This window comes from Lonchura striata, chromosome 7 (genome assembly GCF_046129695.1).
Source record: "Lonchura striata isolate bLonStr1 chromosome 7, bLonStr1.mat, whole genome shotgun sequence".
NCBI classification, from domain to species: Eukaryota; Metazoa; Chordata; class Aves; order Passeriformes; family Estrildidae; genus Lonchura; species Lonchura striata.
Window position 1 is genome coordinate 12,538,555 of NC_134609.1, and position 26,545 is coordinate 12,565,099.

The window sequence follows — 26,545 nt, forward strand, 5'->3', positions numbered from 1 at the left end:
CCCCAAAACAAAACAAACCCCAAAAAGCCAAAAACAAAAACACCCACAAAAAACCCAACCAAAACACCCCCCAACCAATTCACTCAGGTACCCTTAATTCTAAAATATGAGCTCTTTTGAGACTGCTGAAGTCATAACTTGACATTGTCATAAAGTAAGGGCAATATTTGCATAAGTAGACCAAAAAACCCCCACCCAGTCAATAACTCAAGCTGTGTCAGCAAAAAAGGGAATTTCTTTATGAAATGGAAGTTCAGACAGAGCAAAAAGTCAATACCAAATCACCTAAATAAGGGAACACTGAGAATAAACAGTACCTTTTGTCTGTTGACTCTTGTTGAATTCCTTATCATTCAGTGCGAATAACAACAATGACAAAAAAAGACTGAACTTGGTTAGTAGAAGATTAGACTGTAAAGGATCAATGAATTATACTTCAGCCCTTCCCATTTCCCCCCCTCCCGCAAAATACAGGGTTTGGAAAAATAAGCAGTGTTTATTTACTAACAATGACATAAAATACATCTTAATATATCTTTATTTCTTTACAAATTAAAAGATGCATTGGAAAAACAAGTGAAGAAAATGAAAGGTTCATTCATGATTTCATTTCCACCCCCACACCCCCCAGTATTAATACTAGAAATTAGTATTTGTGGAAGTCTGTGGTTGCTGTGCATTATATTCCCGAGAAGTTCTTTTTTCCCCCCTCTGATTAAAAATCCTCTAGATTTTTTGGTTGGAGGCAGTATGTGGAGTAAAAAGTCAGCCACATTCATACAAAACCGCTGAAAGTTCTGTCAACTACATCTTGAAAGAGTTTCTACATTACAATTTTCATGTTCCCCTTTCTGTGTAGTGATGGGAGGGAAGACAAACTAGCAGCATTAGAAGAAAAATGAATTTATATACATGCTACAGGATATGGAACTAAAACCACAGCCAGATATTTTTCTGATCTTAACAAGGACTTTCCTATGAAATATCAAGCCCAGATAACATGTTCTCTAATCCATCCACATTCTTCCTTTCACTTTTAGTGCTATTGGTAGCTTAAACTCCTGGGTACTGGAAGAACACCTGTTAAGTGTTCAAATTAAAATATACAAACCCTCTTTCAAAAGTGAATAAACAAAGCCCTTAGAATTCTAAATTTGATTACACTAGCTCCCTCTTCACAGGAGTCTTCTCATCCACCCTTGCAAAATGGAGCAGCAGAGCAGCCAAAGTGGATGGATTAATCTGTCTGAGGTATTTTAGTTTAACAAACAGGCTTATAAAAGGTTTTGTGCAAGCTGATCAGTAGACAGAATGTGGAGGGTATAAACATCCAGTAATGAGACTCTTTGCTATGGCCCAGGTGCTGTCAATAGCCAAAATCAGGTACATGTAATACCTATTACAGTACAGTCTAAATCTTAAGGTTTTGTATCCCCTTCCGTTGTGTGCCAGGGTACAAAGCAATCTTAAATTCATGTCAGTATAAATCAAACTCCTGCTTGTTGGCTATGATTCACAAAAATATGGTTGATAATGGCCACTTCCTTATCATTCAGTTCCTACACAGTCCCTCATCACCTTGTTAAAAGTATTTTCTGCCTAAGGTTAAGAAGCTTTTGTTCCCACCACCATCTGACAGACAGGTAAACTCTGCAGGAGAGGTCATGGAACATGGATTGAGTAGGACAATACAGAGCTGTGCAATGAGAAGAAAAGCAGTCACCACACATGTCAACAGGAAGTACCGTCTCTACCCCTACACTGTCCAGAAGCTGTTGATTTTTGCCCACTTAATTATTAATTACTCCATTACAGTTCTGCACAGCAACTTATAGTACAGGGAAGATTGTGGAGATAAGTTTGCCCTGCTGCCTCCTGGCTTACCACTCATTTCATGTTTCATGGCTTTCTGGCTTGGACAGCCACATCTGTGCTCTAACAGATCATGTTTCCCTCTTTAAAGGAGATACAAAATGTTTGGCTGCTCCAGCTCCCATCACCTGATCTACCTCTTGCCCTTCCCACCTGTGCATCCTCTTCACACTTGGAGCATGCACACACACCCACACAAATGCACAGCAGCTACCAGAAGTTTTGAAGAGTTATCGCTTTTTCACCCAATGTTGAATCATGTACAGTGAACTGAAAAAAACTCTACATTCATTACAACAGGATTAGCGAGCATGGGGTGGGGTGGGGGGTGAACTCCTGCCAAGCACAGGAAACAATTTAAATGCAAATAAAAGACCTGGTATCAAAGGCCTTTTTTTTTTTTTTCAGCCCTCACCAGGAAAATATTTCATCTCTCATATGGGATTGGGAAAGGTTGAAAGGATTTCTGCTAATGCAATGTGTATTAAAAATTATGGAATTGTACAGATTTCTATGTTGTCCTTTTTGAGGGCGCTGGGCCTTCTGATCAGGTCATTAGTGGAGACTGAAATGTCACTGCTGAGTTCTAGCACCACTCACTCCTCTAGCTCAGTAGCTGCCGAATCTCCTTGTGCATGTGACACAGGAAGTCCACATAGGAAGCCCCCCCACTCAGGCTCTTGTCCTCCACTAGAAAGTGTTTGAACAGCATTTCCAGCTTATCTTCTTGCTTCACAATTATCAACTACAAGAAACCAAACACAACAAGAACAAAACCAACAGTAAGTAGCTATTAAAATTAATCTTCATGGGGAAAATAGAGCAAAAAGCTAAATGCTCAAAACTGCAAAGACAGCCAACCAGAATCACAGCATACAGTCTTATGTGCTTTGACTTCTGTAACTTAGCTGGGTTAAGCCTCAATCCTAAACAGAAGGAAAGTACCATATATGTAGTTCATATAATAGTGTATTGTAACATGTCTGAAAAAAGGAAGTTTTAGAACTATGGTAAGCACGAAACTACAAAATTAGTGAAATTTGTTTTCAGATTCTTGAAAACTTTGAATAACATTTATGACATTGGGAAGAATAAGTTCAGGACTGCAGCATCACCAGGCATCAACTGACTCTACTAAGAGGAAAGGGGATTTAAAGCTCTAAATGGGGGACATTTTTACCTTCATGTAGCGGGATCTCTGCCCTTGAAGCATATCAACAATAGCTCGCACTTTCTTTGAAAAGGGGTTTTCCAAGACTGGCAGGGTACTCTGGAATGAAAGACAGCCAATCCCCATTAGTCTTGGGAAGTAGAGCAATGTTAAACAAAAGTCAGCAGCTTTGGCATAGTCTAATAGGGTAGAGAAATATCTACCCCCATTAGCATACAATCTCTTTAAAGAGAATGTAACATGAAATCAGAATTAGAGGTCAATTATTTATTCCATTTAGATATCAATTGTTCTCTTCAATGTTAATGATACGACTTGTCAAATACATCTAGGCAAAAGCATGCCTGACATGTCTAGACTATCAACATTTCCACTAGTTTCACACATCTGTGCTTCTCTCACTTCTATTACGAAAAATGAAATGCTATTTTTTCTACTGGCTTTCTCATTGTTTCAAGTTTTGGGTGACTATCACGGACTCTAGCTCTCACACTGTCATCCACCTCACCAAGGCATTGCTAATTTGACTGAAGGATGACACTCCAAAGAGGTTCTGGATCAGGCCTTGCTGCACGTTGACTCCCACCCACACAAAGATGTTCAGCCCGTTCTCCAGCAGGTAGATGTCACCCTTGGAGAGACGTTCCTCGGAGTTCCGAATGGCTGCTGGCAAGGAATCACTGTCAACATCTGCTTTGGTCTGTTTTACAGGGAAATAAAAATGAAAGTAAAATAAAAGCTATAAAACAAGAATATCTTAAGAAGTCCTGAAAATTTCTACCATGAAGACCCCAATAATTTTCTCATTTCCAGGACTCTCAAGACTGCAAAAATTGTGACTGAAGTAGAATTTTCCTTAGTTTTCTTACTCAAAGCGACACAGAAGCAGCTCAGAGACTCTTGGTTAGCAAAAGAGAACACAAAGCTTCTGTGAAAAGACTCAAGCTTATATAGGACCTCCTGGAGTAGGAATTTTTAGTGTTATTCCAGCAATTATGGTAATGAAACGTCAGAACAGTACATGGAGTTACCTTGCAATACTGAAAATTACTACAAAAAGTTGTAAGCTTTAGGACTTTCAAAAAAGACTATGAAAGGGTCAAAAGTGTCTTCTTTGTCACTAGTCATATGCTTACAGCTCAGGAAAAAAGTATCCCCCAAGAAATTCACAAGGTGCAGTAATGCTGAGCAAAATTAAGTGAAATATCCCAAGGGATGGCAGATCCCCAAATACTTCTCAAATCACTTTTCCTCACTAAAATATAAATGCTAGTCCTTAAGATAAGGCAGTGAGACAACAGCAAGCCTCAAATGCTAAGCAGATCTTGAATTACTTACCAGGGGCAAAAGCCTGGGATAAAAGAAAACATTTGTTTCGGCCACATCCATGGACGTCACTAACTGACGGACGTAGGCACGGTCATCTGTTGTGACCTCTGGGCCCGGCTGAAGTACGTCACTCTTCAACACACAGTTCAAGTACACAGGAAGCAGCTTCATGCATTCGGGGAGGATGAGCTAGAAGTCACAAGCAGACAGAAGCTGGTCAGCTGTCTTGCTGAATAAGCTTATGTTTGACAAAACAAGGCTTGCATGAACCAACAAAGTGTGGTACAGCCATGAGGAGTGAAAGCTGACAGTTACTTGTATCATAGACTGCAAAAGAGACATAAACCTTTCCCTGAAGCAGGCAGTGCCCCCTGGGCTCCAGACAGATGTCCAAGAAGCCATTCTCAACTACAGTTTTACTTGTAGTAGTGTTATCTACATTCCCGAGTCTCTGCTTTGCAAATTTCTGCTGAGAAAAGGAATTGGCTTTTTTGAGGAAGCTAAGTAAGAAGCAGCTGTCATCACTTTTTAATTTAGAAGTCTGGGATTCAAGTGAAAGCACTGGAGTTTACCTGGCCAGCAGAAGAGGGACTAGCACAGTTCTTCCGATAGCAGGCTAGGATCTGGGCACACTGGTTGATGAGTGCATCTCGTACAGTCTTCACTGGACTACTGAGGACTCCACGATATGCTGCCCAGAGAGAGAAAAAAGATGGACTGCTGTCAAGCGATTGCTCAGGAACAGCAAAACCCCAACACTACTTCCACAAAGGAAATCTAAACAACTTGTTTATGGAAGCCTTTATTCTTCCCGCTTCAGATTTCTAGGAAAATGACAATATGTTCCTATTGAAAACCTGAAGAAGCTCATTTACTCCCTTTTATTACATAACCTTGAACTCTATCTCCTACATACTTAAAATATACTTATCATAATTGAAAGTGTGGGGTTGTATAAAAACTCCTTTTATAGACTGGCCATCTTCCATTAATGGTCTGAAAATTGAATGTTTCCTTCATTTTAATGGCAATAAACATACACAACTCTCTATCTCTGCTGCATTTCTAGGCTTTTACTGGAAGCTAGAAAGGATAAATAGGGACAGTGCATAAGTGTATGACATTTAACTCAGATCTATGAACACAGGCCACCATTTCCTATTGTGAAAACAAAATTCTTCAGTAGTTAAGGAATGAACTAGAACAGCCCAAAAATAAATACAAGGATGAATTCAGACAGCTGGCAATACAAACTGTTATTAAAAACATTTAGAAAATAATTTAAATGAAGAATAAGCCTACACCCTCCATCTGTACCTCTTGTCCTAAGCAGCAATACAATCATCACAGCTTTATGCTCTTTCCCATAACTGACTGAAGTATCAGAACTGCCACCTGACATTTGAAGCAGGAAGAATAAACAGGTGTCACTGGGTGACAAAACAGGCATTTTAGTAGTTAAAGGCTCTAATTCTTGTTTCCATGTTTACCCTTACCATACTTAGCCAAGTAGTTGATGAGGGTGTCAGTCTCACAGTTCCGATAGAGGTCAGCAAGCTGCGTGCAGCAGTTTAAGGAGAGATTGTGAATGCGGAGTCGTCGCTGTCCTGCACAACTTGTATACAGCAGAGCACACTGCAGGAGACAAAAATGCCAGGAGACAAATAAATGAATAAGAAGGGCAGGATTAGAATATACTTTATTAAAAGCTAGGACTCAGATGCAAACCCAAATAAGGTAACTATGTAAAAGACTCGGACAATAAGCTAAAAGTACATGCTAAGAATCATGGTTAATGAAAGGTAACAAGCAGCAATTTTAGCAGCTGTATTAAGGGACCTGGTCTTAGAAAACAGGACTGTAGGTTGAAGTAGTCTAGGTCACCCTCAGAAGAAGTATGCTGGAAGGGTATGATAAGATGCAGAAAGTAAGAACAAACAACTTCATTGAAGAACAACAAACAAACACTTCCTTGAAGAAGTGTTGAATAATTCAGTCCAATTACCAACTCACTTCTACAAAGCCTTCCCCCTCACCTGAAGCAGTGCACCACTATCTTCACTCAATTTATCATCATGCTTGAATTCCACTGTGATTGTTTTATCACAGTCCAGACCTGCCATCTCTACATCAGTTGTGTTGCTCATATAGAAAGCTCCAAAAAAGTCTGTTGCTCTAATACCTAAAGAGGGAAAAACCCAACATGAACCACTGTTTTCAACAAAATATGAAGACAGCCAGCCTTTTGACCCTGACACCAAGTTATCCTGACAGATTTCAGCAGGGATCTTTGCAGACTCAACAAAAGTCTTAGAATTCCAACACTTTAGCAGAGCTGTTGGGATAGACTAGTCACCATGTGTTTTAAATTACAGGAAGATTTCTTTCTTCCCATAAGACATGCTTGAAGTGGTCAATTTATTAAGGTTCCTCCATGCTAACACCCACCTGTGCTTGTGCGCACTCTCATTACAGCATCAAATCCCACTTCTTTCTGGACATCCCTCCTCAAGTCATTCAGGAATCTGTACTGGTCTGTCTCCAGCTAGAAGACAAGCAGTAATTGAAGTTTCACATTTTCATAAATCAGACTGGCTTCATAAATCATAAAGTAATTTAAAACCAGATACTACCTCCCATGGTCTTTCTTTAAAAGTCAGCTGTGATATCAGGCTCAGTGGCCTGCTAATAAAATACTGTGCTAAGAGGCAACAGCCTAGCTCTTCCCGTTTCGTTTTGTTATTAACAGATTTTTGTATGAAGACACAAAGCTACCAAATAATTTTGCTGATTATCTTGAAATCTGAGTAGCAATTTACTTCCAAAGAAGTATTTCTTCACTGTGGTTTCCACTATGAAAAAAAGAACTCTCAGCTAAACAGTAATTCTTACTTGGATCAGACAGCAGTCTGAGTCAATGTCACTCCTACCTGGAAATACGCATACTTATAAATGGAGCCTCCTGTCTGGTAAGGTACCACACCCAGTGTGGCCACATCCAAATACTGGTTTGGAAACAGGAACAGATCCACACAGCAGCCCTGGGCCACACAGTCCTTGGCCAAGTTGTTGTAAAAGCTCGTCTGTGGTTGAAACAAAGTCTAAGAAAGGAAATCAGAGATGACATCAGAAATTCATCCAGGAAAAGCAAAGTGAGATCCAGTTTACAGTCCCAATCAATAGTCCTATACTTTAAGTCTTTCTTCAGAAAATCTTTCTTCAAGTCTGTCTTCAAATAGAATAATTTACATTCTCCCTGACTCTGCCTTTGAAGAACTGTTAATTATTATGAAAATTACTACACATTTTGCTTTAATTGTAAATGCAGCACATTTACTTTAACCCAAATTTGGTATTTTACCCTGTGTAATAATCTAGAGCTAACTCTTCTTGTTCTCAGACTAGAGCTGTCCTTATGATGCCAAGTCTCCATAGCCCTGCTTGGGAACAGAAGATAAAAGTGGAATGTTAAAAGATACCGGACAGTTACAGTACGTGCTATCCTTGTAATTTTTTAAATGCTGTTTTAGTTATTTTATTCCATAAAAAGCATAATATACACCCTTATGTAAGGATTATGCAAACTATTATTACCTTCTCCTTATCTGTGTTGATCAGTTTCCTATCATCCCTGTTCTTTAACTTTCCTGGAGCCTCTGCAATGGGCAGAGAGGTGTGGAAAATGAAGAGTTTGCCAGCACACTCAGCTGCCTGCAGGAAAGTGAGTGCAATAACAGAGGTTAGAAAGATTTACAAAAACTGTAAGGGAAGTTGTGATTCAAGAACAAACATTCAAGCAACCTCATCACTCTTTTAAGGTCAGGTGATACCAGACACACAGGCTCACTCTCACTTGGTTACGTGACTAGTGTCCAATGGAAGGAGCACAAATTACTGGTCAGTTACAGAAGAGCAAGTTTGAGCTCTACTGGCTTTGTGCTAATTCCATAGCAGGGAGAAAAGGATTTTCTCCAAGGAGAGAGAACAGTAAGCAGGACCCAAATACAAAAGGTTTTGTGCAAATGTGTTGCATTGTATTCTTCCCTGATTTACAGTTACTGAATTTGTGGAAAAAAGTCACAGAAATGGCAAAGAATTTTGTAATCTGAGCTTCAACAGATCAGTAATTTTAAACCAATACCCTGTGCCAACATTAGCTAATGTTTAATAGGTTTTTTCTCTGACACATGCAGTATGTAAAAAGTCAATTAGCAATTTTTACTATTTCTTGATTGAACAATTTTAACGAAAACTTGAGTTTAAGAGAGACCTTTAAGGATCATTCCCGTGGTGATGCTACACCTTGACATTTTGGGCCCTTCACTACAAGAACATTGAGATGCTGTAGTGTGTTCAGAGAAGGGCTATGGAGCTGATTAAGGGTCTGGAGCACAACTCTTTCTTGAAGAGTGAGTGAGAGAACTCATATTGTCCAGCCTGGAGAAAAGGGAGGCTCAGGGGAGATCTTCTTGCTCTCTACAACTACCTGAAAGGAGGTTGTAGTCAGGTGGCAGTCAGCCTCTTCTCCCATGTAATATGAGATAGGACAAGAGGAAATGGCTTCAAGTTGCAGCAATGGAGTTTTAGATTAGATATTGGGAAAAACTTCTTCATGGAAATGGTTGTCAAGCACTGGAACAGGCTGCCCAGGGATCCCTGGAGGTATTTAAACGATGTGTAGAAGTGTCACTTAGGAACATGGTTTAGTGGAGGATTTGGCAGTATGGGGTCAAGGGTTGGGCTTATCGTAGAAGTCTTTTCTAACTAAAATGATTCACTGACTGATGTGACAGACAAATAGAGCTGTGTCAACAGGTTGGGGTGAAGTCATACAGGCTTCAAAATCAATTTGATCAGTAGATACAAATCAGAGTTAAACCATGCATGTAATTATGTCTGGATGAAGTACTAGAACTGAATAACTTTAGGAAAAGCTTACTTGGTTAGCACATTGTTGCAGGCAACTTCAAACTTCTCTCCTTTTATTTAAGATTCTACCAGAGTACAAGATTAAAAAGACACCAAACTACAGAACACCTCCATGAGACTTAACAGACTTCAGCACCTGTTTTTTAATGCTGGAGGGTCTTTATTTTTTTCCTGTTGGTTCTGTAAACTGTTTAAAGCAAAACCCAGACAGACAACTGAGAGTAAGCCATACTCTTGCACTTGGAAAAACATTATTTAAAAAAGAATTGGGTAAAGAACATACAGATAGCTGCACAAAACAGAAGGTTCATGCACTTCAAGAATGAGAAAAGTACTCCCTACATGTAGTGTATCTACTACAAGGAACTTACAAAATCCTTAGATTTGTCTTATTAGTGTATGTTAGCAGAATATGAACTTCAGAGTACTTGGCTGAAAACAATCTGTCATAAAAATGTATCTACTAACCTTCAGCGCCTCCAGCCCTGCTTGAATCACAGGTGCAAAAACAGTTTCTGTTTCTCTTGTGTCTGCAAACATTTCTGGAATCTGATCCAGTAAACTAGCAAAGAACATGGGAAAAAAAAGAGCAATTCAAGACCCCATTTAATAAGAAAAGCCACACAGTTGTAGTTGATGATTTATAGAATTAAGGTGGTTTAAACATAAATCCCTAATAAGTCTGTAAATTTGCATAGCTTTTACAGTATTTGGCATCTCATCTGTGAAAAAATGCTGTATTGTTCTCCATTGGCTTCTCTCATCTATATCCTCAGTGCCTTCTGTATAGCCTCAACTGATGCCTATTCCCCAGATCTTCTGTATTTTTTATCTTTTAATGTATTCCAGTATACATAAGTAAGTAAATTCTTAGGAAGTACTAGTGACATTTGGCCTCTGTTTGTCAAGTATTTTGTGTACTACTCAAAGATTAATAGGTTAAACCCACAGTTTTGTATTTAGGCTTGTTTAATGCATTAAAAAGCAGGCTAGAAATTTTATCTAAAAACATGCAATTCCAGGTCTATTTCCCAAAATGTAGTTAGCTACACACCATAGATTAACTACAGTTCAAGTACCACAGTAAACAGTTGGCCAAAACTTTGTTAACTTCTTTCTTTCCTTCAGATTTTAACTTCTGTATCCCACTTACTCTGTTTTATCTACAGAACCAAAATTGGACACCCCTGTTGTCTCAGTTTGCAGTTATTTAAGCAGTCGTCTGAAAGACAGTGATTCAGGATTCTTACAGCATTCACTCTGCATCATCCTAGTTGTGTTTTGCTGTGGCTTTATTTTAGGTGGAGTTTTTTTTTGGCTTGGATTTTGTTTGTTTGTTTTTCCTTTTTTTCTCCTCAGAAATGCCCTTCTGCACTAATTGCCCTTATATACACTTTCTGCCAAGCTGGACTATGAGCCAAATAAACCCTTAGCCCTTCAATTTCCTCATCCTACCGTGCCAGCTTAATCTCAAAGAGTATAGTAAGTTAAAAGACATGGAGTGACTTTACTTGATAATTAAGCACACAACATTTGAATCTACCAAACAAGTATTTTACTACACACATTGTAAATCAATCTGTATTACCTGGCAATAACTGTCCTGGATTCATTCACATTCACCAGAAAACCATCAAGGAGTGGCACAAACATATCTGCCACATCTGAGACCACCATCATTTGCGGCTGTGCCAGTGAGCTCTTCACATTATAGAAGTGTAGAACTTTGTTGTAGGTGACAAAGCCTACTCGAATGGCTGATTCCTCCATGTTCCCTTCCCTGTAAGAGATATGCTTGCCTTCACATCCAAGAAGAGCGATAAACCATTACATATAACAAACACATTAAGAGAAAAATGAAAGGAAGTAGACTTTATTTTCACCTAGAAGGGTATCAAGAAAGATGTTCTAACTGGCCTTTTTCTGAAGAAAAACTTGACAGGATTATCAAGTAATTTTTAAGCTTCTAGTATTTTTTAAAGAGAAAAAAATAACAGCATTCCCCATTTGCATTGACAACAGTAGTTCACAATATACCTACCTGGGCAGATAATCTAGGAGTGACTTTAATTCTTCACATATTAGCCTCACTAAGCCACTCTTCACAGCATTGTAAGATACATCAATCATAAAAATGAAAGCAGGTGGACTAGGAAACTTGTTATTCTGTGGAAGAAAGGGAAGAAATCACACTATTGCCATGTAATGCAGGTCATGCAACAGCTCCGTAACACAGACAAATCCACGCCGGTCAAAACGTAGCTGGTTTCATGTACCTCTGTAACCATGAGCAGCAATTGTTTCTTAAGCTCTCTCTCCCATCCTTTTCCAACTAACAGGCATAGTATCATATTATGTTTAAAATTGACTGGTATTAAATGCCCTAGACTGACTTTACCATTGATCAGAGAAGAACAGTTACAACTAAATAATCGATTTACATGACTAAGCTAGATTGGAAAAGTAGATAGGAAAGGTTTTTGCCAGTTCTCAAGATTTTGGACCCTCACCAGACTTGTCACAGGGGATTCCATCAATATAAAATAAAAGATTTTCCTCTCCAAGGATTACAACCTTTTCCTTCTTAAAAATCAGGCTTTCTTTGGGAATGGAAACCTTATTTTAGTCAATAGTTTTCTGAAGTTTATAGGTCATACTGGAACAAGCACTCAGAACAAAAGCAAAACATAAGAACTTTCAAAAAAGCTATGATGATCACGTTTTGTTTGATTCAAAGTTCTTCTTATGCTGTTAGAAAAGAATTGGACTTTTGCTTAACTCAAAGTAAAGCAGAGGCATTAGAAAGCAACCAGTATCAACTTGCAACATTTAGGTATGTACTTCTCAGCATAAAATTTCAGCAGAGATATAAGTTGCTTTAATAAATACCTTGCACATATCTTCCCTATTCCTTAGAATTATTATTTAAATCTTTAATTTAAAAGTAAACCAGCTATGAAATATACATTTCCACACTATTCTTGTACTTCTAGTCTCTATAGCTATTTGAAATTGAAGTTCAATAGGTAAGGTCTGCCTTGGGGAACAGGTGGCACATTGCATAGTTACTATTGTACTTGCATTGAACCTCTCCTACAATTTCCTTTTCTGCCAAGGACTACTGTACAAGAATCCCTTCCTAAGGTAAGTGAAGCTATAGCTGCTTATATAGCTCCAGGACAGAGGCAGCTATTAAATTATATTATGTCATGTGTGATCAGGACCTCCACTGGTTTTGTAAGTAAGCAAACAAGCATGTTATTTCACACAATAAAGTGGGCTGGATTAATGCTGTTCATTTTCTCTGCCAGCCAGAAATCAGCCCCAGACAATTAATGTCTTTCTTACTTTCTAGAAAATAGTCTTTTTACTTAAAAGCAAAATAAATACAGCAATAAAAACATACTACTGTACCTTGCAATAGTCAACTGTTGCTAGAAACTCATATGATCCCAGTGATAACTCAGGTCGGTCATAGAAATCTACTCGCTTTCCAGTGTGATCCAAATGTTGGAAGTAGTGAGGTGGAACTGGGAAAGGAAAAATCATTAAGCTCAGTGATATGCCTATAATAAACACTGTAACTAGAGAGCCAACATGACAACAGCTATTCCAAACAAAACTTCAGAAAAGTAAACTAGCACTTTGGGCTAGCACAGAAGTACTAAAAATATTAATGCAATTTAAGAATATCATTCAAGCAAAACAATACAAATTTATTCCAGTTTGTCTTATGCACCTGACAACACACAGTATAGTTACTGTTATACATTTATTGAATCTCCTTTCCATTTCATTTTCCATTTCACATCAGAAACATCACCACAATACACTTAAAGGATTATTCTGAAGGATCTAGTCCAAAGGAAAATACAACCATCCCATATAAGTAGTAACAAATTATTTAAGAGAGAGTCTGAGGCAAACTACAGGCTACAGCATTGCTGACTCAAGTTGGGCTTAAAATACTGAGCTCCTTATTTTGCTATATAAGTTAGTTTTTCCTTTCCTTCCTGTGCAGCATTAGAGTGAAGCCTCCAGGCACTATCGTGTGCAGAGACTCCCATAATGTTTTTAGCAGAATAGAAAGAGTGGATTAAGGAGGAGGAACAGAAGTGCAACCACATGCCCAGAACCCAGTACTTCTGCGCTGGTACAAGTATCAGAAAATAAACTGGGAACGAAGCTAAATTTTAGCCTACTAAAGTCAGCTGCAGAAACAAAGTATTTCCCTTGTGCCCCAAGAACTACCATAACAGACACTCCCTCCTCCTGCAGAAGTACTCAGGTGACAAAATTTATTCTGGCTCTAGTTATCTATACAGCCCCAGATTAAAATGAGATTACCTGGAATGACATTATTCACCACATTTAAACTATTCTAAGCATTCCAAGTTTCAAAAGTTCAAAAGAAAACAAAGTGATATCATTAAGACTATATATAAGCTTTTATCACTCTTTTCTCCAAGTAGACATCCTACACAAGCTAAATGCCTGATGGTATTTGCAGAGAGAACAAAAATTGTAATTAAGTTTTAGGTAAAACTACATTGTGTTTTCACAGTATTGCTTTCATCAGCAGTCTCTCAGCATCCCTCCCTTTTGGCCTCTGCTCAGTTGTTACAGGTACAGCCCTTCACACAGCTGCTGAGTGAGCAGGACAGGGAGTGCATGCAGGCAGAAAATCACCAGACAAAATTGTTTTTTAAAGTTGGCCATTTCTAATCCTCATTTTGGTTAGTACAAACAGTTGTACAGCATAACTGAGGTGGTAAGAACAGTCCATTAAAAGCCATTAGTGCTACCAAATGGAACACTGAAAACATCATCATAAGGTTCATTGTACCTTACTTTCCACTGTGCCTTCAAAACAAATCTATAAATGTCATGCTATGAGCAGCTCATTGTGACTTCTGCTTAAAAGGAAGCATGTTTTGTACTAACTTAGAAGAGCAACTAATATTAACTGGCCTGTACTGAACACTCTTATTCAGCTGTAGCAGATTTAACTGAAATCTCATCTCTGAGGAGTGTTAGTGAGACAAAAAAAGGCTTTGTGAGAAAAAAAAAATCCTAACACATCCTACTGACTAGATCTATATCTCAGTCTGTTAAAAAAAACAATACTTTTGAAATACCAAAAGAAAATACAATAGACTTTTAAACCACCAGGTATCATGTTACAAATACCTCATATTAAAAATCTTCTACAATACTACAATATATAAGCACCTTTTGGAACACAATTTCAGAATTGAACACTGAACATGCCTTCCAATAATTTTTTACAAGACTAGACACATACTAAGTCACAGTATTCATTATAAATGATCATAACATAATCAAGACTTATTTGCCTGCATCTTGTTCAAAGACCTTTCCAGCAGAGCCCAGAGAGGGATTTCCAGAAGAAACCTTACCCTCAGTGACACAGCTGCAGAAACAACACTGGAACCTCCTTCCACCTTCAATGAATTGCATAAAAGGGCACATGTAAGCTTTGCACCTATTACATCGGACAGGACCCGATTCTCCATGGTCTACCAAATAAGGAACAGTCTGTGGAAGCAAGAGAAAAAAACAAGAAAATAAAGGGTCTCATGATGATGAGAAAGTTTTAAGCTTTGCATTGTGTGGTCATTTCTATCTCCCTGTACACTGCATAGGATTTAGCATTTGGCAGCTATGGGAGAGAATGCAGGGGATGTGGGAAGTCTGAACAAGTATTTAAGTACTTTGCAATTCAAGCTCTAGCACAGCAGTATTTTGAGGGCTAGAGTCATTAATGGGCTATCCCACCTAGCCAGTAGTTTGCTTGAAGAACACGACCACATTGCACCACCAGATGTATCCCAAGTGAACATAAAAGACTGAAAGTGACTCTTCACCTCTTATCTCTTCCCCTTGTAAAAAGCAAGCTTTTTGACAAAAGAAAAGCCAGTCATTGCATTTCATATATTCCAGAATATAGAGTATCTACCTCAAAAATTTCTACCTGGTAAGAATTATTTTCAACTCCATCATGAAACACATTATAACCACAAGCTCTTAGTGACTTGACCCCACTGTACATCAAGTCCCCAAAACTCGTATACAGTGACACCATTTTTGAACTATTACTCATAATGTTCTTTTTGCATCCAAACCAGAATAAGATGATTGGCAACTTCTGCAGCTTCTCAACATCAGAATGAGTGGGAAGCACTTGAAAATGACTGAGACAAAACTCATGCAAGTTATAAGCTGCATTCATAGTAAAAAGCACCTATGTTTGCCCACTAAGCTAAGAACTTAGCTCAAAAATTTAACTACTTGCTTTCAAATTTTCTACCAGTAAAGGCGTCAGTTCTTAATTCTCCCAGTTACCCTAAATCCATGATTATGTTTAAGAGACAACATATTCATTGAGCAGCAGATGAGCAGATGCTCCAATCACTTTCATCTTCATGCCACAGATGTGTTATGTCTTTTTATTCAACCCCACTAATCATTCAATGGCAGTACAATGGTTTTGCAGACAGCATTTCTCATTTCCTATAGCCCAGGCTGACCTCCTCAGAGGAAACAAATTTTCAAATTTTCTGATTGGCAGGCAATGCTGGTACTGTATCTCAAGACAATTACCACAATTTTCTTTTCCTCAACTTCTCTGTCTGTGACATGTAAACAAATGACCAGGGTGCTGGAAACAGGCAGCACAATACATAACTCATCATTAACCACTTACTCCCAGAAGACTGAGATACTTCTTGCCAAAGCCTGAAGCTTGGTTTTCTCAACAGCACGTAACACAGGGCAAAGGTCCTGGATTTGGCTGAAATTTTATATTTCCTAAATTTATCCAAATGCTTCTGTTTCATAAGATATTATTTTCATGAAACATTTATCCCTTCTTTTATGTAACGCTTTAGCTCTATTTACAGTCCTGTTGCTCTGAACAGCTGAGTCTTCATCTGTTGGAAGGGCCCCTCCACAGTGAGTTTGCCCTTGCCATAAAGAACTTCCAAACAGTAGAAGCTGACTGGTTTCCAGGACAATTTTCCAATGCTAGCCTTTTTTTTTTTCTGGACACCACAAGTATTTGTTCAAAGTATAAACACATCAGGAGACCAAACAACTATTATTTGTAAAGTTTCTCTAAAAATGTTTAACTCTACAAGCCTCCAGGTTTCTTAAGTAAGACCTTATTATCCTATTGTGGTCCTTTTAAACTTCAGCCACAGATAGTTTCATTATAAACCAGTTTTTAAAATTCAAAGCATAGTTTAGGGACTCTAATGAAATGCAACAGGACAAAAACACCCTTGAAAGACCAGAGGAAACGGTTTTCCTCAGCAGATGCTACATTTAGGTTTAACAGGGCACAGAACACTGCAGACCTTTGTATTCAAATTTAAGCCTGTTTCTCTTTGTGTCACTGCTCCAAGCAGGTTCACACTACACAATAGCCAGAGTATTTAGACTACTTTAAAAAATGTCAATTTCTGTAAAAGTCTCTGAGCTTTCATGTTCTCAGCAACCAAACACGAGTGGGTAAAAGTCCTAACAGCCGCAAATTACATCAAGAAGGCAATAAGTGCTGAGAGAGAAGGGACAGAAATACAAGTGCAGCTCAGCAGTGCTCAGTACTCTGTGTAGTGCTGTCATCCCACACAGTGCTGTGCATATACATGCATATTAGACAGCCAAACCAGTGCTGTCCCATACATTCTTATCCAATTTCACAACCTGGCATTCTAGAAAAGACTTCATACCTATGATTAGCAACCATTTAAATACTTCAGACTAAGAAATAAACTGAGATCAGCAGGAAGTGTACACCTCTGTGACCATCCTAGTATTTTGGTCACTTAGTCACAGTGCTTGACAGCCACTGCAAAAAAGCTGAAATTATCATGGCAGTCAAAATACTAAATCCTTTGAACACACCATTATTCTGCTTTACAGGTATCTATCACACACCTGCTGGAGAACCAATGTTTACCTGGTCTTCATCACCTCAGTATGCCTTCTAAGCATATGTGTTCAGTGCTGACACCTGAGAAGCTCTCCTGCTGAGCACATACAACACACATAACCCCACGCATGGCTCTCACCTCCTCCGGCGGCAGAGCAGCCAGCGGCTTTATGACGGCAGCCAGGGGAACTTGGGATTGTTTGGCCATGTCAGACGTGCAGGGAATATTGTAAGATGTGCATCTGATGTAGCGGGGGCTTGCATTACCTGGGGAACACATAAAAAAGCCCCACAAATTTCAGTACAAATTAAGTTTATATTCAAGAACAGAAACAAAGATACTTTAAGCTGTGTCATTAAGCCACAGACACTATGAGCTTAGCTAAATATTCAGTTTTAATCTATGGAAAACCTGAATTCCAAATAAAATACCTCTTCTCATGATTACCTATATATAAAAGACCTTAAAATAAACTAGACTTAAATAAACTAGACTCCCTGTCAACCTAAACCTATAAAAAAGCATTTCTGTTTCATATATTCGCAGACTAAAACATAATGTAGACAGAAAACTCTACTCAAACATTTCTACTATTTCGTTTTGCAATTTAGGCTGAAGAGTAAAATACTTGATTATAGAATCAGATTCGGAAGTTTTTCCTCGAACTTTACAACTCAAAAAAGGTGTCAGCAATTAAAAGATGAAATATCTTTTCTCTACAGAGCCCTTAGACATCCCTCTTAATTTTAAAAAATACAGTTGTTAGTCTAATTTGAATGATATTGCTAGTAGATTTCGGTTCTTAAAAGTCTTTTATAAAGCTCTACAAAAGAGGCTTCCTTTGCTGCTTTGTGATATCTCTGCTAATGCTGGTCCTAGGTATCTGCCTTGGAAAACATTTTTCACCTGCAAATTGGTTACTAGCTACCGAAAAATCAGGAGAATCTAAACTGAGATCAAATCAACACAGGACCTGAAACTAACCTTCTGTTGGTTAACATGTTTCCTTTAAAGACACAGTTCTGTCACTGACTCTTTGGGATTTGTGTTTTGTTTGCATGTTTAGGCAAAGAAAAATAGTTTACCTTGATCCTTGACCAAGAAATTTGTAGTAACAAGAGGTGGGACCTGCCCTCTCACTCCAGTGACAAATGGTTCTGATCCACGGTTATTTCTGTCATCTTCAATCACTTGAATCTGTGATGGAAAATACCACGTTGTTATGTGGAGGCTTAGTTTCTAAGTACTGTAAAATAAAAAATCTCTATGGCAGTAAAAAGGGGACCTGAGGCAAATAATTACTATCACTAAAAATAGGAAGAGCAAGTAAATTTTCTCAAGCAGTCACCTCTCAGTTTGATTTCAAATACTACTTAATGACTAACAATAAATTACAAGCTGTAAATAGTATTTTTCCCCAAGTATTCTTAGTAGAAGCATATTTTGTGTTTTAAAGTCCGATTTGAACTCATAAAAGCCAAATTCAGATCAAGAAAAGAATTTTTGGTAGTATTCCACAGTACAGTTCTAGTCAAATAAGAATTAGAAGCTTCTGTAAGCCTCAAGCTGAAGTCCTATAGGTAACCTGGCTTTTTCTTTCCATTATGATCCCACTGTTTTCATAGTATGCCTCTATTTCTAACCAATCTAACTTTGACCTAAAGACAGATGGCTTGCAAGCTCATGTGGAAGTCTTCATTACTTTGTGGTGCTCAAGAGTTTGTGATTTGAATTCTGGAAATGTGGAAAGTGAAATTTCAATAGACTTGTCAATAAATTAAACTTCAAAGCCTGCAAAAATCTTAAATTTCTTCGTATTTCAAATTCTTCCCAACTGCAAATTTGCAAAAGATAACAGAAATTTATTAAATAGTTTGTCTTAACTAAAATATTCACTGACCTTTGTAGCTGTACACGGCTCAAACATTTCCTTAGTGGTGACTGAATGAAAGAATTAAAGCTAACAATCATTCTTCTGCTCTTATTTTGCCATCAAACACACCTGTCTTTGCCTAGAGTAAATTCTGAAATGCAGATATTTCGGCAGAACCTCCACCCTCTCACTACAGATTGAAAGCAGAGAGCCTCATATAGCTTCAGTGACTACTCTAGAATAAATCTAGCCCCATTTCATAAGTCTACAGGCTGACTGATGATGGTGATCTCACCACCGGTACCTGTTAAATTATGAACTTTGACTACATGAAGAGGAAGTGACACATGCTAACAAAAACCCAAAAGTTTTTTTTGCCTTCCAATCCAAAAGGTAGCTGCTTTTTTCCTTCTTTAGATAAGATTCTCCAACATAAACATTAAATTTTCAAATTAAAAATTTAATGGTTATGAATGAGCACAGATTATGAGAGAATGTTTATAGCTCCCCATGCCACATATGAGAAGATTTGTATCAGGAATTAACTTTTTAAAAACTCTAGTTTATCTGCAATTTTAAAATTCCAGAGCACTGGTCCAGGACTGGTATATCAACAAGAACAGTAATCAAATTCGGATCAAAACACAGTAAAAAACATGGCTACAACAGCTCATGCTGTATGCATGCTGACATGAGACACACATGTGGGCACAACCAGCTTACACTGAAAATGCCAGCTGGAATCTGATGAAGGCAATATCCTAAAGATCAGACAAAGTGAAGGGGAGACATTCTTCATGATCTGTTTCTGAAACACTGCTTTCTATTGCCTCACCATTCATCACAGTAGATTTTAACAGCCTCATGTGGTGTAATGTTACTCATTTTGATAAGGCAAGCAGAAGACAGCAAGGAAAGGGTAAAAGTTTAATGATGGAGGGTTAGCAAGGTGAAGTTCAGGTTTCAGGCATGCACAGATGGTCACCAACACACAGACTACAATTGACATATACACAGCACTTACTGGACTAGGAATTGCATCTGGATCTATTCTGTGCCTGGGTTTCTGCTGGGGTGGCAGCTCATTAAGTTGCTTTTTTTTTTTTAATAAGAAATAAGAGCGCCAAAAAAAGGGAAAAAAAAAGAGAATAATAAACCAAAAAGTAATAGTGTTACTTCTCTCTACCCAAACCTGCAGCACTGGAATTAGATACATTTAGATACTGGTTCATGCAACAGGACACATCAGCTTCTGCAGCATACACTGATCCCAAAACCAGTCTTGCCAGGATATTGGGCTTGGCTCTGAACACCTTGCTAATGGAGGCAGTGGCTTACCTGCTAATTTTGGTTAGAAATTGAGGATTTATGCTTTAAGAACATGCTAACATGAAGGCAACCAACACAAGCCATTTGAGATTTCATTTAGTGGAAGAAGAGAGGCAGACAAGCAATTAAAGATTCATATTCTATAGAAAAAATTCAGCAGTAAGCTTTACATAAACCTGGAATTTAAAGAGGTAATCTTTTTTAAACAGAAGTACCTTCTGAATAAAATCAGTTCCAATGTAACTCAAGACTACATTATTTCATATATATGAAGTACAGAAACAGTATCAAGAGCAGTGGAAGGAACAGCACAGTAGACTAGTGGCAATACCACCAACAGGCTTAATATTACTCAACATTGCTAACCATTACATATAACTGCTTATCCTGTCTCAGAACCTCAGTTTGAGAAGGTGTCTATATTTGACTGATGTAGCATCATGACTTCATGACCCAAAAAAACACAAACCAGCTTTTTGACAGATTACAGGAAAAGCACTACAATCACCTCCTACTAACCATACTTTAAACAAAGATCACACAGTTCACAGACTGTCACCTCAAAACCTGAAATTAGTTCACCTTGGAAAGTAATTATGCAAGAATCGAGAAATGGAGAAACATGTTTAATCAAAGCCCTCAAGGATTCTCAAAAGATAACATAGTACAGAAAAAGACCTGAGGAATTAGAGCAGTGATTTCTATATGTAGTGCCTTTCTTTAGTCACCAAGAAAAATATTGCCTCTGGGCTTATTCATCACAGAAGAGTGAAGCTAGATAGAAGAGAGAAACATAAGCAGGAAAAACAGACTCATGCTCCTTGGAATGAGAAACCTGTTTTCAGCTTAGGTCTTTGTCAGTTGTTTTATGCAAAGACACTACAGAAGAGTTGACACTGTTAAGAACAAATAAGCTTACAGGGCTAGGAATGGAATCTGGATCCAAGCGTTTTGGTGGAGGTGGTGGTCCAGGCGGACTTCCATAATTTGGTGCTCCTGGATAGGCTCCTCCATAGTTTGGTGGAGGACCCCTCATCTGTCCAAAGGAACCTTAACAAGAAAAGAACATAAAAATCAAACAGTGGCTTAATACTAGCATTTCTTTATTTGGCACTTTCCCCATTTCCTGCCATTATTAAAAAAAAAAACCCTCAAGAAAATTAAAGTTCAGGTGCTTTTCAGTTAATTACAAATAAACATATTTATCACAGTTTATTTATTTATTTCAGCTTAGACTGGTCAACAATCCAGTAAACTGAAACTGATAGATACAATCCACAAAACTAGACCTAAGGAAACAGAGGACTTTAGTCTAAACTCTACTAGCTCTACCTCATCCCAAACCAGGACACTACTGTTAAGTAGTTTTAGAGTTTGTAATTGTTGATTCCAATGCACATTAAGATCATGCACTATGAATATTTACCTGCAGAACTGTCTAATGGAAAGTGCACACAGAACAGCCAAATAAGCTGTTCATTAAGACCATGCACTATGAATATTTACCTGCAGAACTGTCTAATGGAAAGTGCACACAGAACAGCCAAATAAGCTAGTGGGCAATCCCTAATTCTTCAAATTAAAGATATGCAAGCAGTTCCCTTGGGCTGTTTTATCTTGTTTGAAATTACAGTAATAGGTTAATGTGTGGTTTTCTCTTCTGTTTTGTAACTATCTGAAGCTATTTCGTATTATTTTAGACAGTTAGAGAGTAACAGCATGATTTAACCCATTAGCATTTTTACAGTTCATAGGAATTTGAACAGATATCTCTAAGTAATTTACCTGTCCAGCTCTGCAAAGCTGCATGGGGAATGAGATTCTCAGTCCTAACATTTACACATGATTACTTTATCCCAGCTATCTCTAAGTGTTATCGATTAAAAACCAGCCAAAACTGGCTTTAATTCAGAAAGCTTAACTGGTCTTACTTTTAAGTGCATTTGAGATGTGCAAGCTTCTACAAGGGATAAAAATATGGTTATGCAAATTAAAGGAGAACATATAGCAACTCATTTTTCAATGTTTAACAACTCCTTTCATTACACATTGCATATGCACAGTGGCCAAAATTTTAAATATAAAATAAGGCTTTCAGCATTTCCAATGTCTATTTTTGAATAGGTGAAGTTACAGACATCAAATTGGGAGTATATAATAAAATTCTCATCACAAATTCTGGTGTATTATGGACCTAATTGCTAAACACTTTTTTGGCCAAGTAAACTAGAATTCTTTTAGTTACATTAATCTGATTAAAACCTGTACTATGAAGTATCTTAGAATGGCATGTGATATTATCTCAGACATGAGCACAGGGAAACAAGAAGGACTCAGCCAGGAGCCCACAGCTGACAATGTAAAATCTTGTTCTCAGTTTGCAGCATACAGAGAATATTTAATTCCCATACTAGGAATACTCACCATTCTGCTGCATTTGGTATCCTGGCTGAGGAGGATGAGTGGGAGGAGGTGGTCCATGGAGACCACTCATGGGAGGCCCAGGGTGCAGCCCTGCCATAGTTGATGGAGGTGGTGGTGAGGATATATGATTAGGCTGGGATGATGGTGGTCCAGCAACTGTCTGCCCAGGCAGTGGTGGGCCTGGCATGGCAGGTGGCCTTGGAGCACCTGTGGTAGGAGGGTAAGAGGAAGGTCCAACCCCTGTAGAAGGAGGAGGTGGGGTAAAACCAGGAACTTGAGCAGCCAGGTGCTGAGTTGATATTGTCTGACCAGGAAACGGAGGCTGTGCCAAAGGAAGACCCTGAGACACACTGGTAAGAGGGGGTCCTTGGCTTGCACTGTAAGGTGTGTAGAGACCAGATCCTGTTGCACTAAAGCTTCCTGAGACTGGAGGAACCGATGCTGGGGGACCCGGTAAGAAAAAAAAAGATATAACATAATTTTCTTCTATCCTCAAGACAATTAAGATGCAAGAAAAACCCATTTGCTCCAGATCACCTGAGTAAATCTACCCCTTTCTCATCTTCAGATGAACTTACCAGTACTAGCAGAGACAAATCCTAAATGACCATTCTCCTAGATCGATCAGAGAGCTGAAATTCCTTCAGTGGATCTGAAACTCGATAGTTCTTTCATTGCCTTCTCTCAAAGTCTAAGCTACTTATTTTACACAATCACAATACATTTCAGGATTCAGGGCCAGAAAAAAAAAGGGCAAAGCCAGGAATATGCAAAACATTAACCACAACAAGTCTATCCATAGATTTTTTGAACTAAGTTTCTGTCTTAAACTCCACACTCAGTTGGAGCCTTTAGATCAAGAATGGTTTTGAGCTTTGTGGTTTTAACAGCATGAAACTAGCACCATTTGTATGTAGTGCTGTACTATTTCTGAGAATAATTTTTGACAAACATGCTGCCAAAAGGCCAAGGAAATCTGTATCCCCAGCGTACTCCTAATTTCCCTATAAAATCTGTCTCACAAGATGCTTGTTAAAAAGTACTTTAGTAAAACAATTTATAAATAGACCAATTTACACATAATAAAGAAAACTCTAGTCTTCAATTTTAAAAGTCCCCTAATCTACAGCAATAAGACTGTAAAACTATTACCATAGAACAAAATATCTAAATTCAGTTTCAACTGTTAATTCAGTTTCCACTGTTTAAGTGTCTTCTTGACTTCTAGCAGAACCCTACACACAATCATTCGGAGTATTTTCAGCCCTTTGTGATTTACATTTACGGGGCCCTTTTCCTTTTTTTTTTTTTTTCGACTGGGCTGCTGCACAACAGTGGCAAGACATGTAGACTCTCCAACAGGTGACTTAGGGGTAGACTGTTCTGTGTTTCACAATATTCACCTAGTCAAGGACCAATGTTACTACTCTCCTTTGTTATTCATGTCCAGCAGTGCCAGCACTGTTCCCTACAACAGTCTCAGTCCTGTTTGCCCCAATTATGACTTTATTAGTTAAGAAAACTACTGTTTTCTATGGCAGATGTCAACACCCAGAGAATTCCCATAACCATATGGCATTGAATCACTGACAAGAAAAAATCTTTTATGAAATTACTAGCAAAGATGAAAATCAATAGCATACTTCAGTAGCCAGGAAACCTTACCATAGCCCAGTCCAGCTGGGGGAGGAGCAGAGGCTGCAGTACCACCAATTGTCATCCCTGCCATGTGATTCCTGAGCTGCTGCACGCTGGCTGGGGGGGGCCCATATTGCTGGAACGTAGATATCTGGCTGACAGGCGTGGGTGCTGAGCCTGGCAGGAACGGCTGAGAAGCAGGTGGCCTGAGAGGGAAGATGACAAACTGAGCTGATTCCTCATTATAGAAGAAATTTCAATTCCCTGTGCCTTTTAAAATTGTTTTAGCACACAAACACTATCTGACACAAAAACAAAGACACAAAACTGGGTCTCAGATATTTACATGAAACACTGTAGCTCAGTTTTGGAAAAAAATTACGTATTCTGCATGTATCTGAATCCTTTTCACCAAACAAAAAAAATCTATCCCCACTTAAAATACCAATTCTGTATTTTTAATTATTCCATTTCAGTTATCATAACAAATCAGAAACACTGCATAGAGTCTATAGGGTGAGGCCTGCACAGCTATGTAAGAATGTTCTGCCACTCAAAGCATTTGAACTCTGCAGGACTATTGCCACTTTCACCACAGGGGTAATGGCAGTAACTTTCTGGAAAAGATACTGAAGAGCCTAAGATGACACTAACTTCATAAGGGATCCATAAGGGACAGAAGAGGGTCCAGAATCAATACTAAGAAATTATTCAGCAAAGACTGTGACATACTCCAGAGATCATTTCACACTGCTGAGGAACAAATACTACAGTTATGTGGATGCAACTGATTTTTTTTAGGAAAAAATGAAAACCACAAAGAATGTCTTAGGAGGAGAGGAGGTTTTCATCAGTCACTGACATCTGCTCGCATTCTTTCACAAGTTTTTTATCTTCAGATCTATCATTGTCTAATGATTACCTCTGTGGCAAAACATTTCTCCAAAACAATAAGAAGAAAAAGGTCAATATCTTACAAAACCCTGAAGTACTTAGTTTGATTTAGATCTAAAAAGGCTAGACCTAGCATGCGTCTACCAAGGTGGGATTTTGTTAAAATTCACTCTTCTCATATGCACCTCTGCACTGGAGCTGCTGAGGCTGGAATTCCATTCTGCACATCTCCATGGTCAAACTGACTGTATGCCAAGTGGCCAGAAGGATGAGATGCTCCAGAGGCTGGAGGGGGAGCTCCAGATGTTGGCGGGGCTCTTAATGAACCTACAAACATAAGAAAAAAAATTTAAAATATCACAGATTATAGAAACAAGGCATTGAATCAACTACCATGAAAAATTCAATTACAGAATTGCTATAACAATACTCCATAAACAACAAATAATTTATGCACAAGTATTTTTAGCCAGTGTCACTAGTTACCATCTCCACACAGGTCAAGCAGAAAGTATGTGTTGTGGAAGGTCTTAAAAAGAAAACTTCATCTTTTATGAAGAAAAAAAAACCCTATCTTGTCAGTAAGGTACTGAATTCTTCCCCCTTCAAATCCAATTATTTTTACCTAAACCGAATATTCAGTGGAATCTAACGTTCATTACAGGTCAGTTTTCCCTACATCAAAGGTAAGCAGGCTATGCAAGCAGATTCCATTTTCAAAAACTACATGCCTTACTGGATTTATATATATAGCATAATGGGGGTCACCACAGGCCATTTTTTCCAGCCTCTCAAGGTTGGAGGCTAACACAAATAACTTTCCCATCTTTCAGACTGAGCTGGTTCAGTCACAGCCCAAATATATTTGCCTCAGAAGCCAGTCTTTCCAAAGACCACAAAATGTTAGATAGAATACCAGCAGTTAGATACAAAAGTGCAGTTTTTACTTCCAAAAAAGAGAATATAAACTTTTCTTTTAATAACACTGTATTAGAACAACTGTATGACCATGCCTGTTAACCACAAGGGAACCTATTTCACACATAGGATATCATTAAGTACAGATGACAAACTGCCCATGAGACCAGGCCCACACATACACATTGTTGTGTCACTCTGACAGTGACT

General features: G+C 38.4%; 1 protein-coding gene across 5 annotated transcripts in view; it reads right to left on the reverse strand.

Moving 5' to 3' along the window:
* Positions 1–217: 217 nt before the first annotated feature.
* Positions 218–26,545, reverse strand: part of SEC24C (SEC24 homolog C, COPII component) — a 38,703-nt gene continuing 12,375 nt past the window's right edge. For 2 of the 5 annotated variants that reach the window (XM_021548788.2, XM_021548772.2), the window contains 22 exons: positions 25,603–25,744; positions 24,551–24,729; positions 22,886–23,326; positions 21,381–21,511; positions 20,157–20,225; positions 18,345–18,456; positions 17,398–17,525; positions 14,722–14,860; positions 12,716–12,831; positions 11,343–11,467; positions 10,890–11,081; positions 9,770–9,863; positions 7,967–8,083; positions 7,303–7,473; positions 6,821–6,917; positions 6,409–6,554; positions 5,869–6,007; positions 4,945–5,063; positions 4,382–4,561; positions 3,552–3,743; positions 3,053–3,142; positions 218–2,617 (listed from right to left, as the gene is read on the reverse strand). In XM_021548788.2, the coding sequence (XP_021404463.1) occupies positions 2,477–2,617; positions 3,053–3,142; positions 3,552–3,743; positions 4,382–4,561; positions 4,945–5,063; positions 5,869–6,007; positions 6,409–6,554; positions 6,821–6,917; positions 7,303–7,473; positions 7,967–8,083; positions 9,770–9,863; positions 10,890–11,081; positions 11,343–11,467; positions 12,716–12,831; positions 14,722–14,860; positions 17,398–17,525; positions 18,345–18,456; positions 20,157–20,225; positions 21,381–21,511; positions 22,886–23,326; positions 24,551–24,729; positions 25,603–25,744 (3,260 nt within the window). In that variant the 3' untranslated portion in view covers positions 218–2,476. The remainder of the gene's footprint in view (positions 2,618–3,052; positions 3,143–3,551; positions 3,744–4,381; positions 4,562–4,944; positions 5,064–5,868; positions 6,008–6,408; positions 6,555–6,820; positions 6,918–7,302; positions 7,474–7,966; positions 8,084–9,769; positions 9,864–10,889; positions 11,082–11,342; positions 11,468–12,715; positions 12,832–14,721; positions 14,861–17,397; positions 17,526–18,344; positions 18,457–20,156; positions 20,226–21,380; positions 21,512–22,885; positions 23,327–24,550; positions 24,730–25,602; positions 25,745–26,545) is intronic. The other 3 variants (XM_021548802.2, XM_021548796.2, XM_021548779.2) reach the window with 3 other exon arrangements.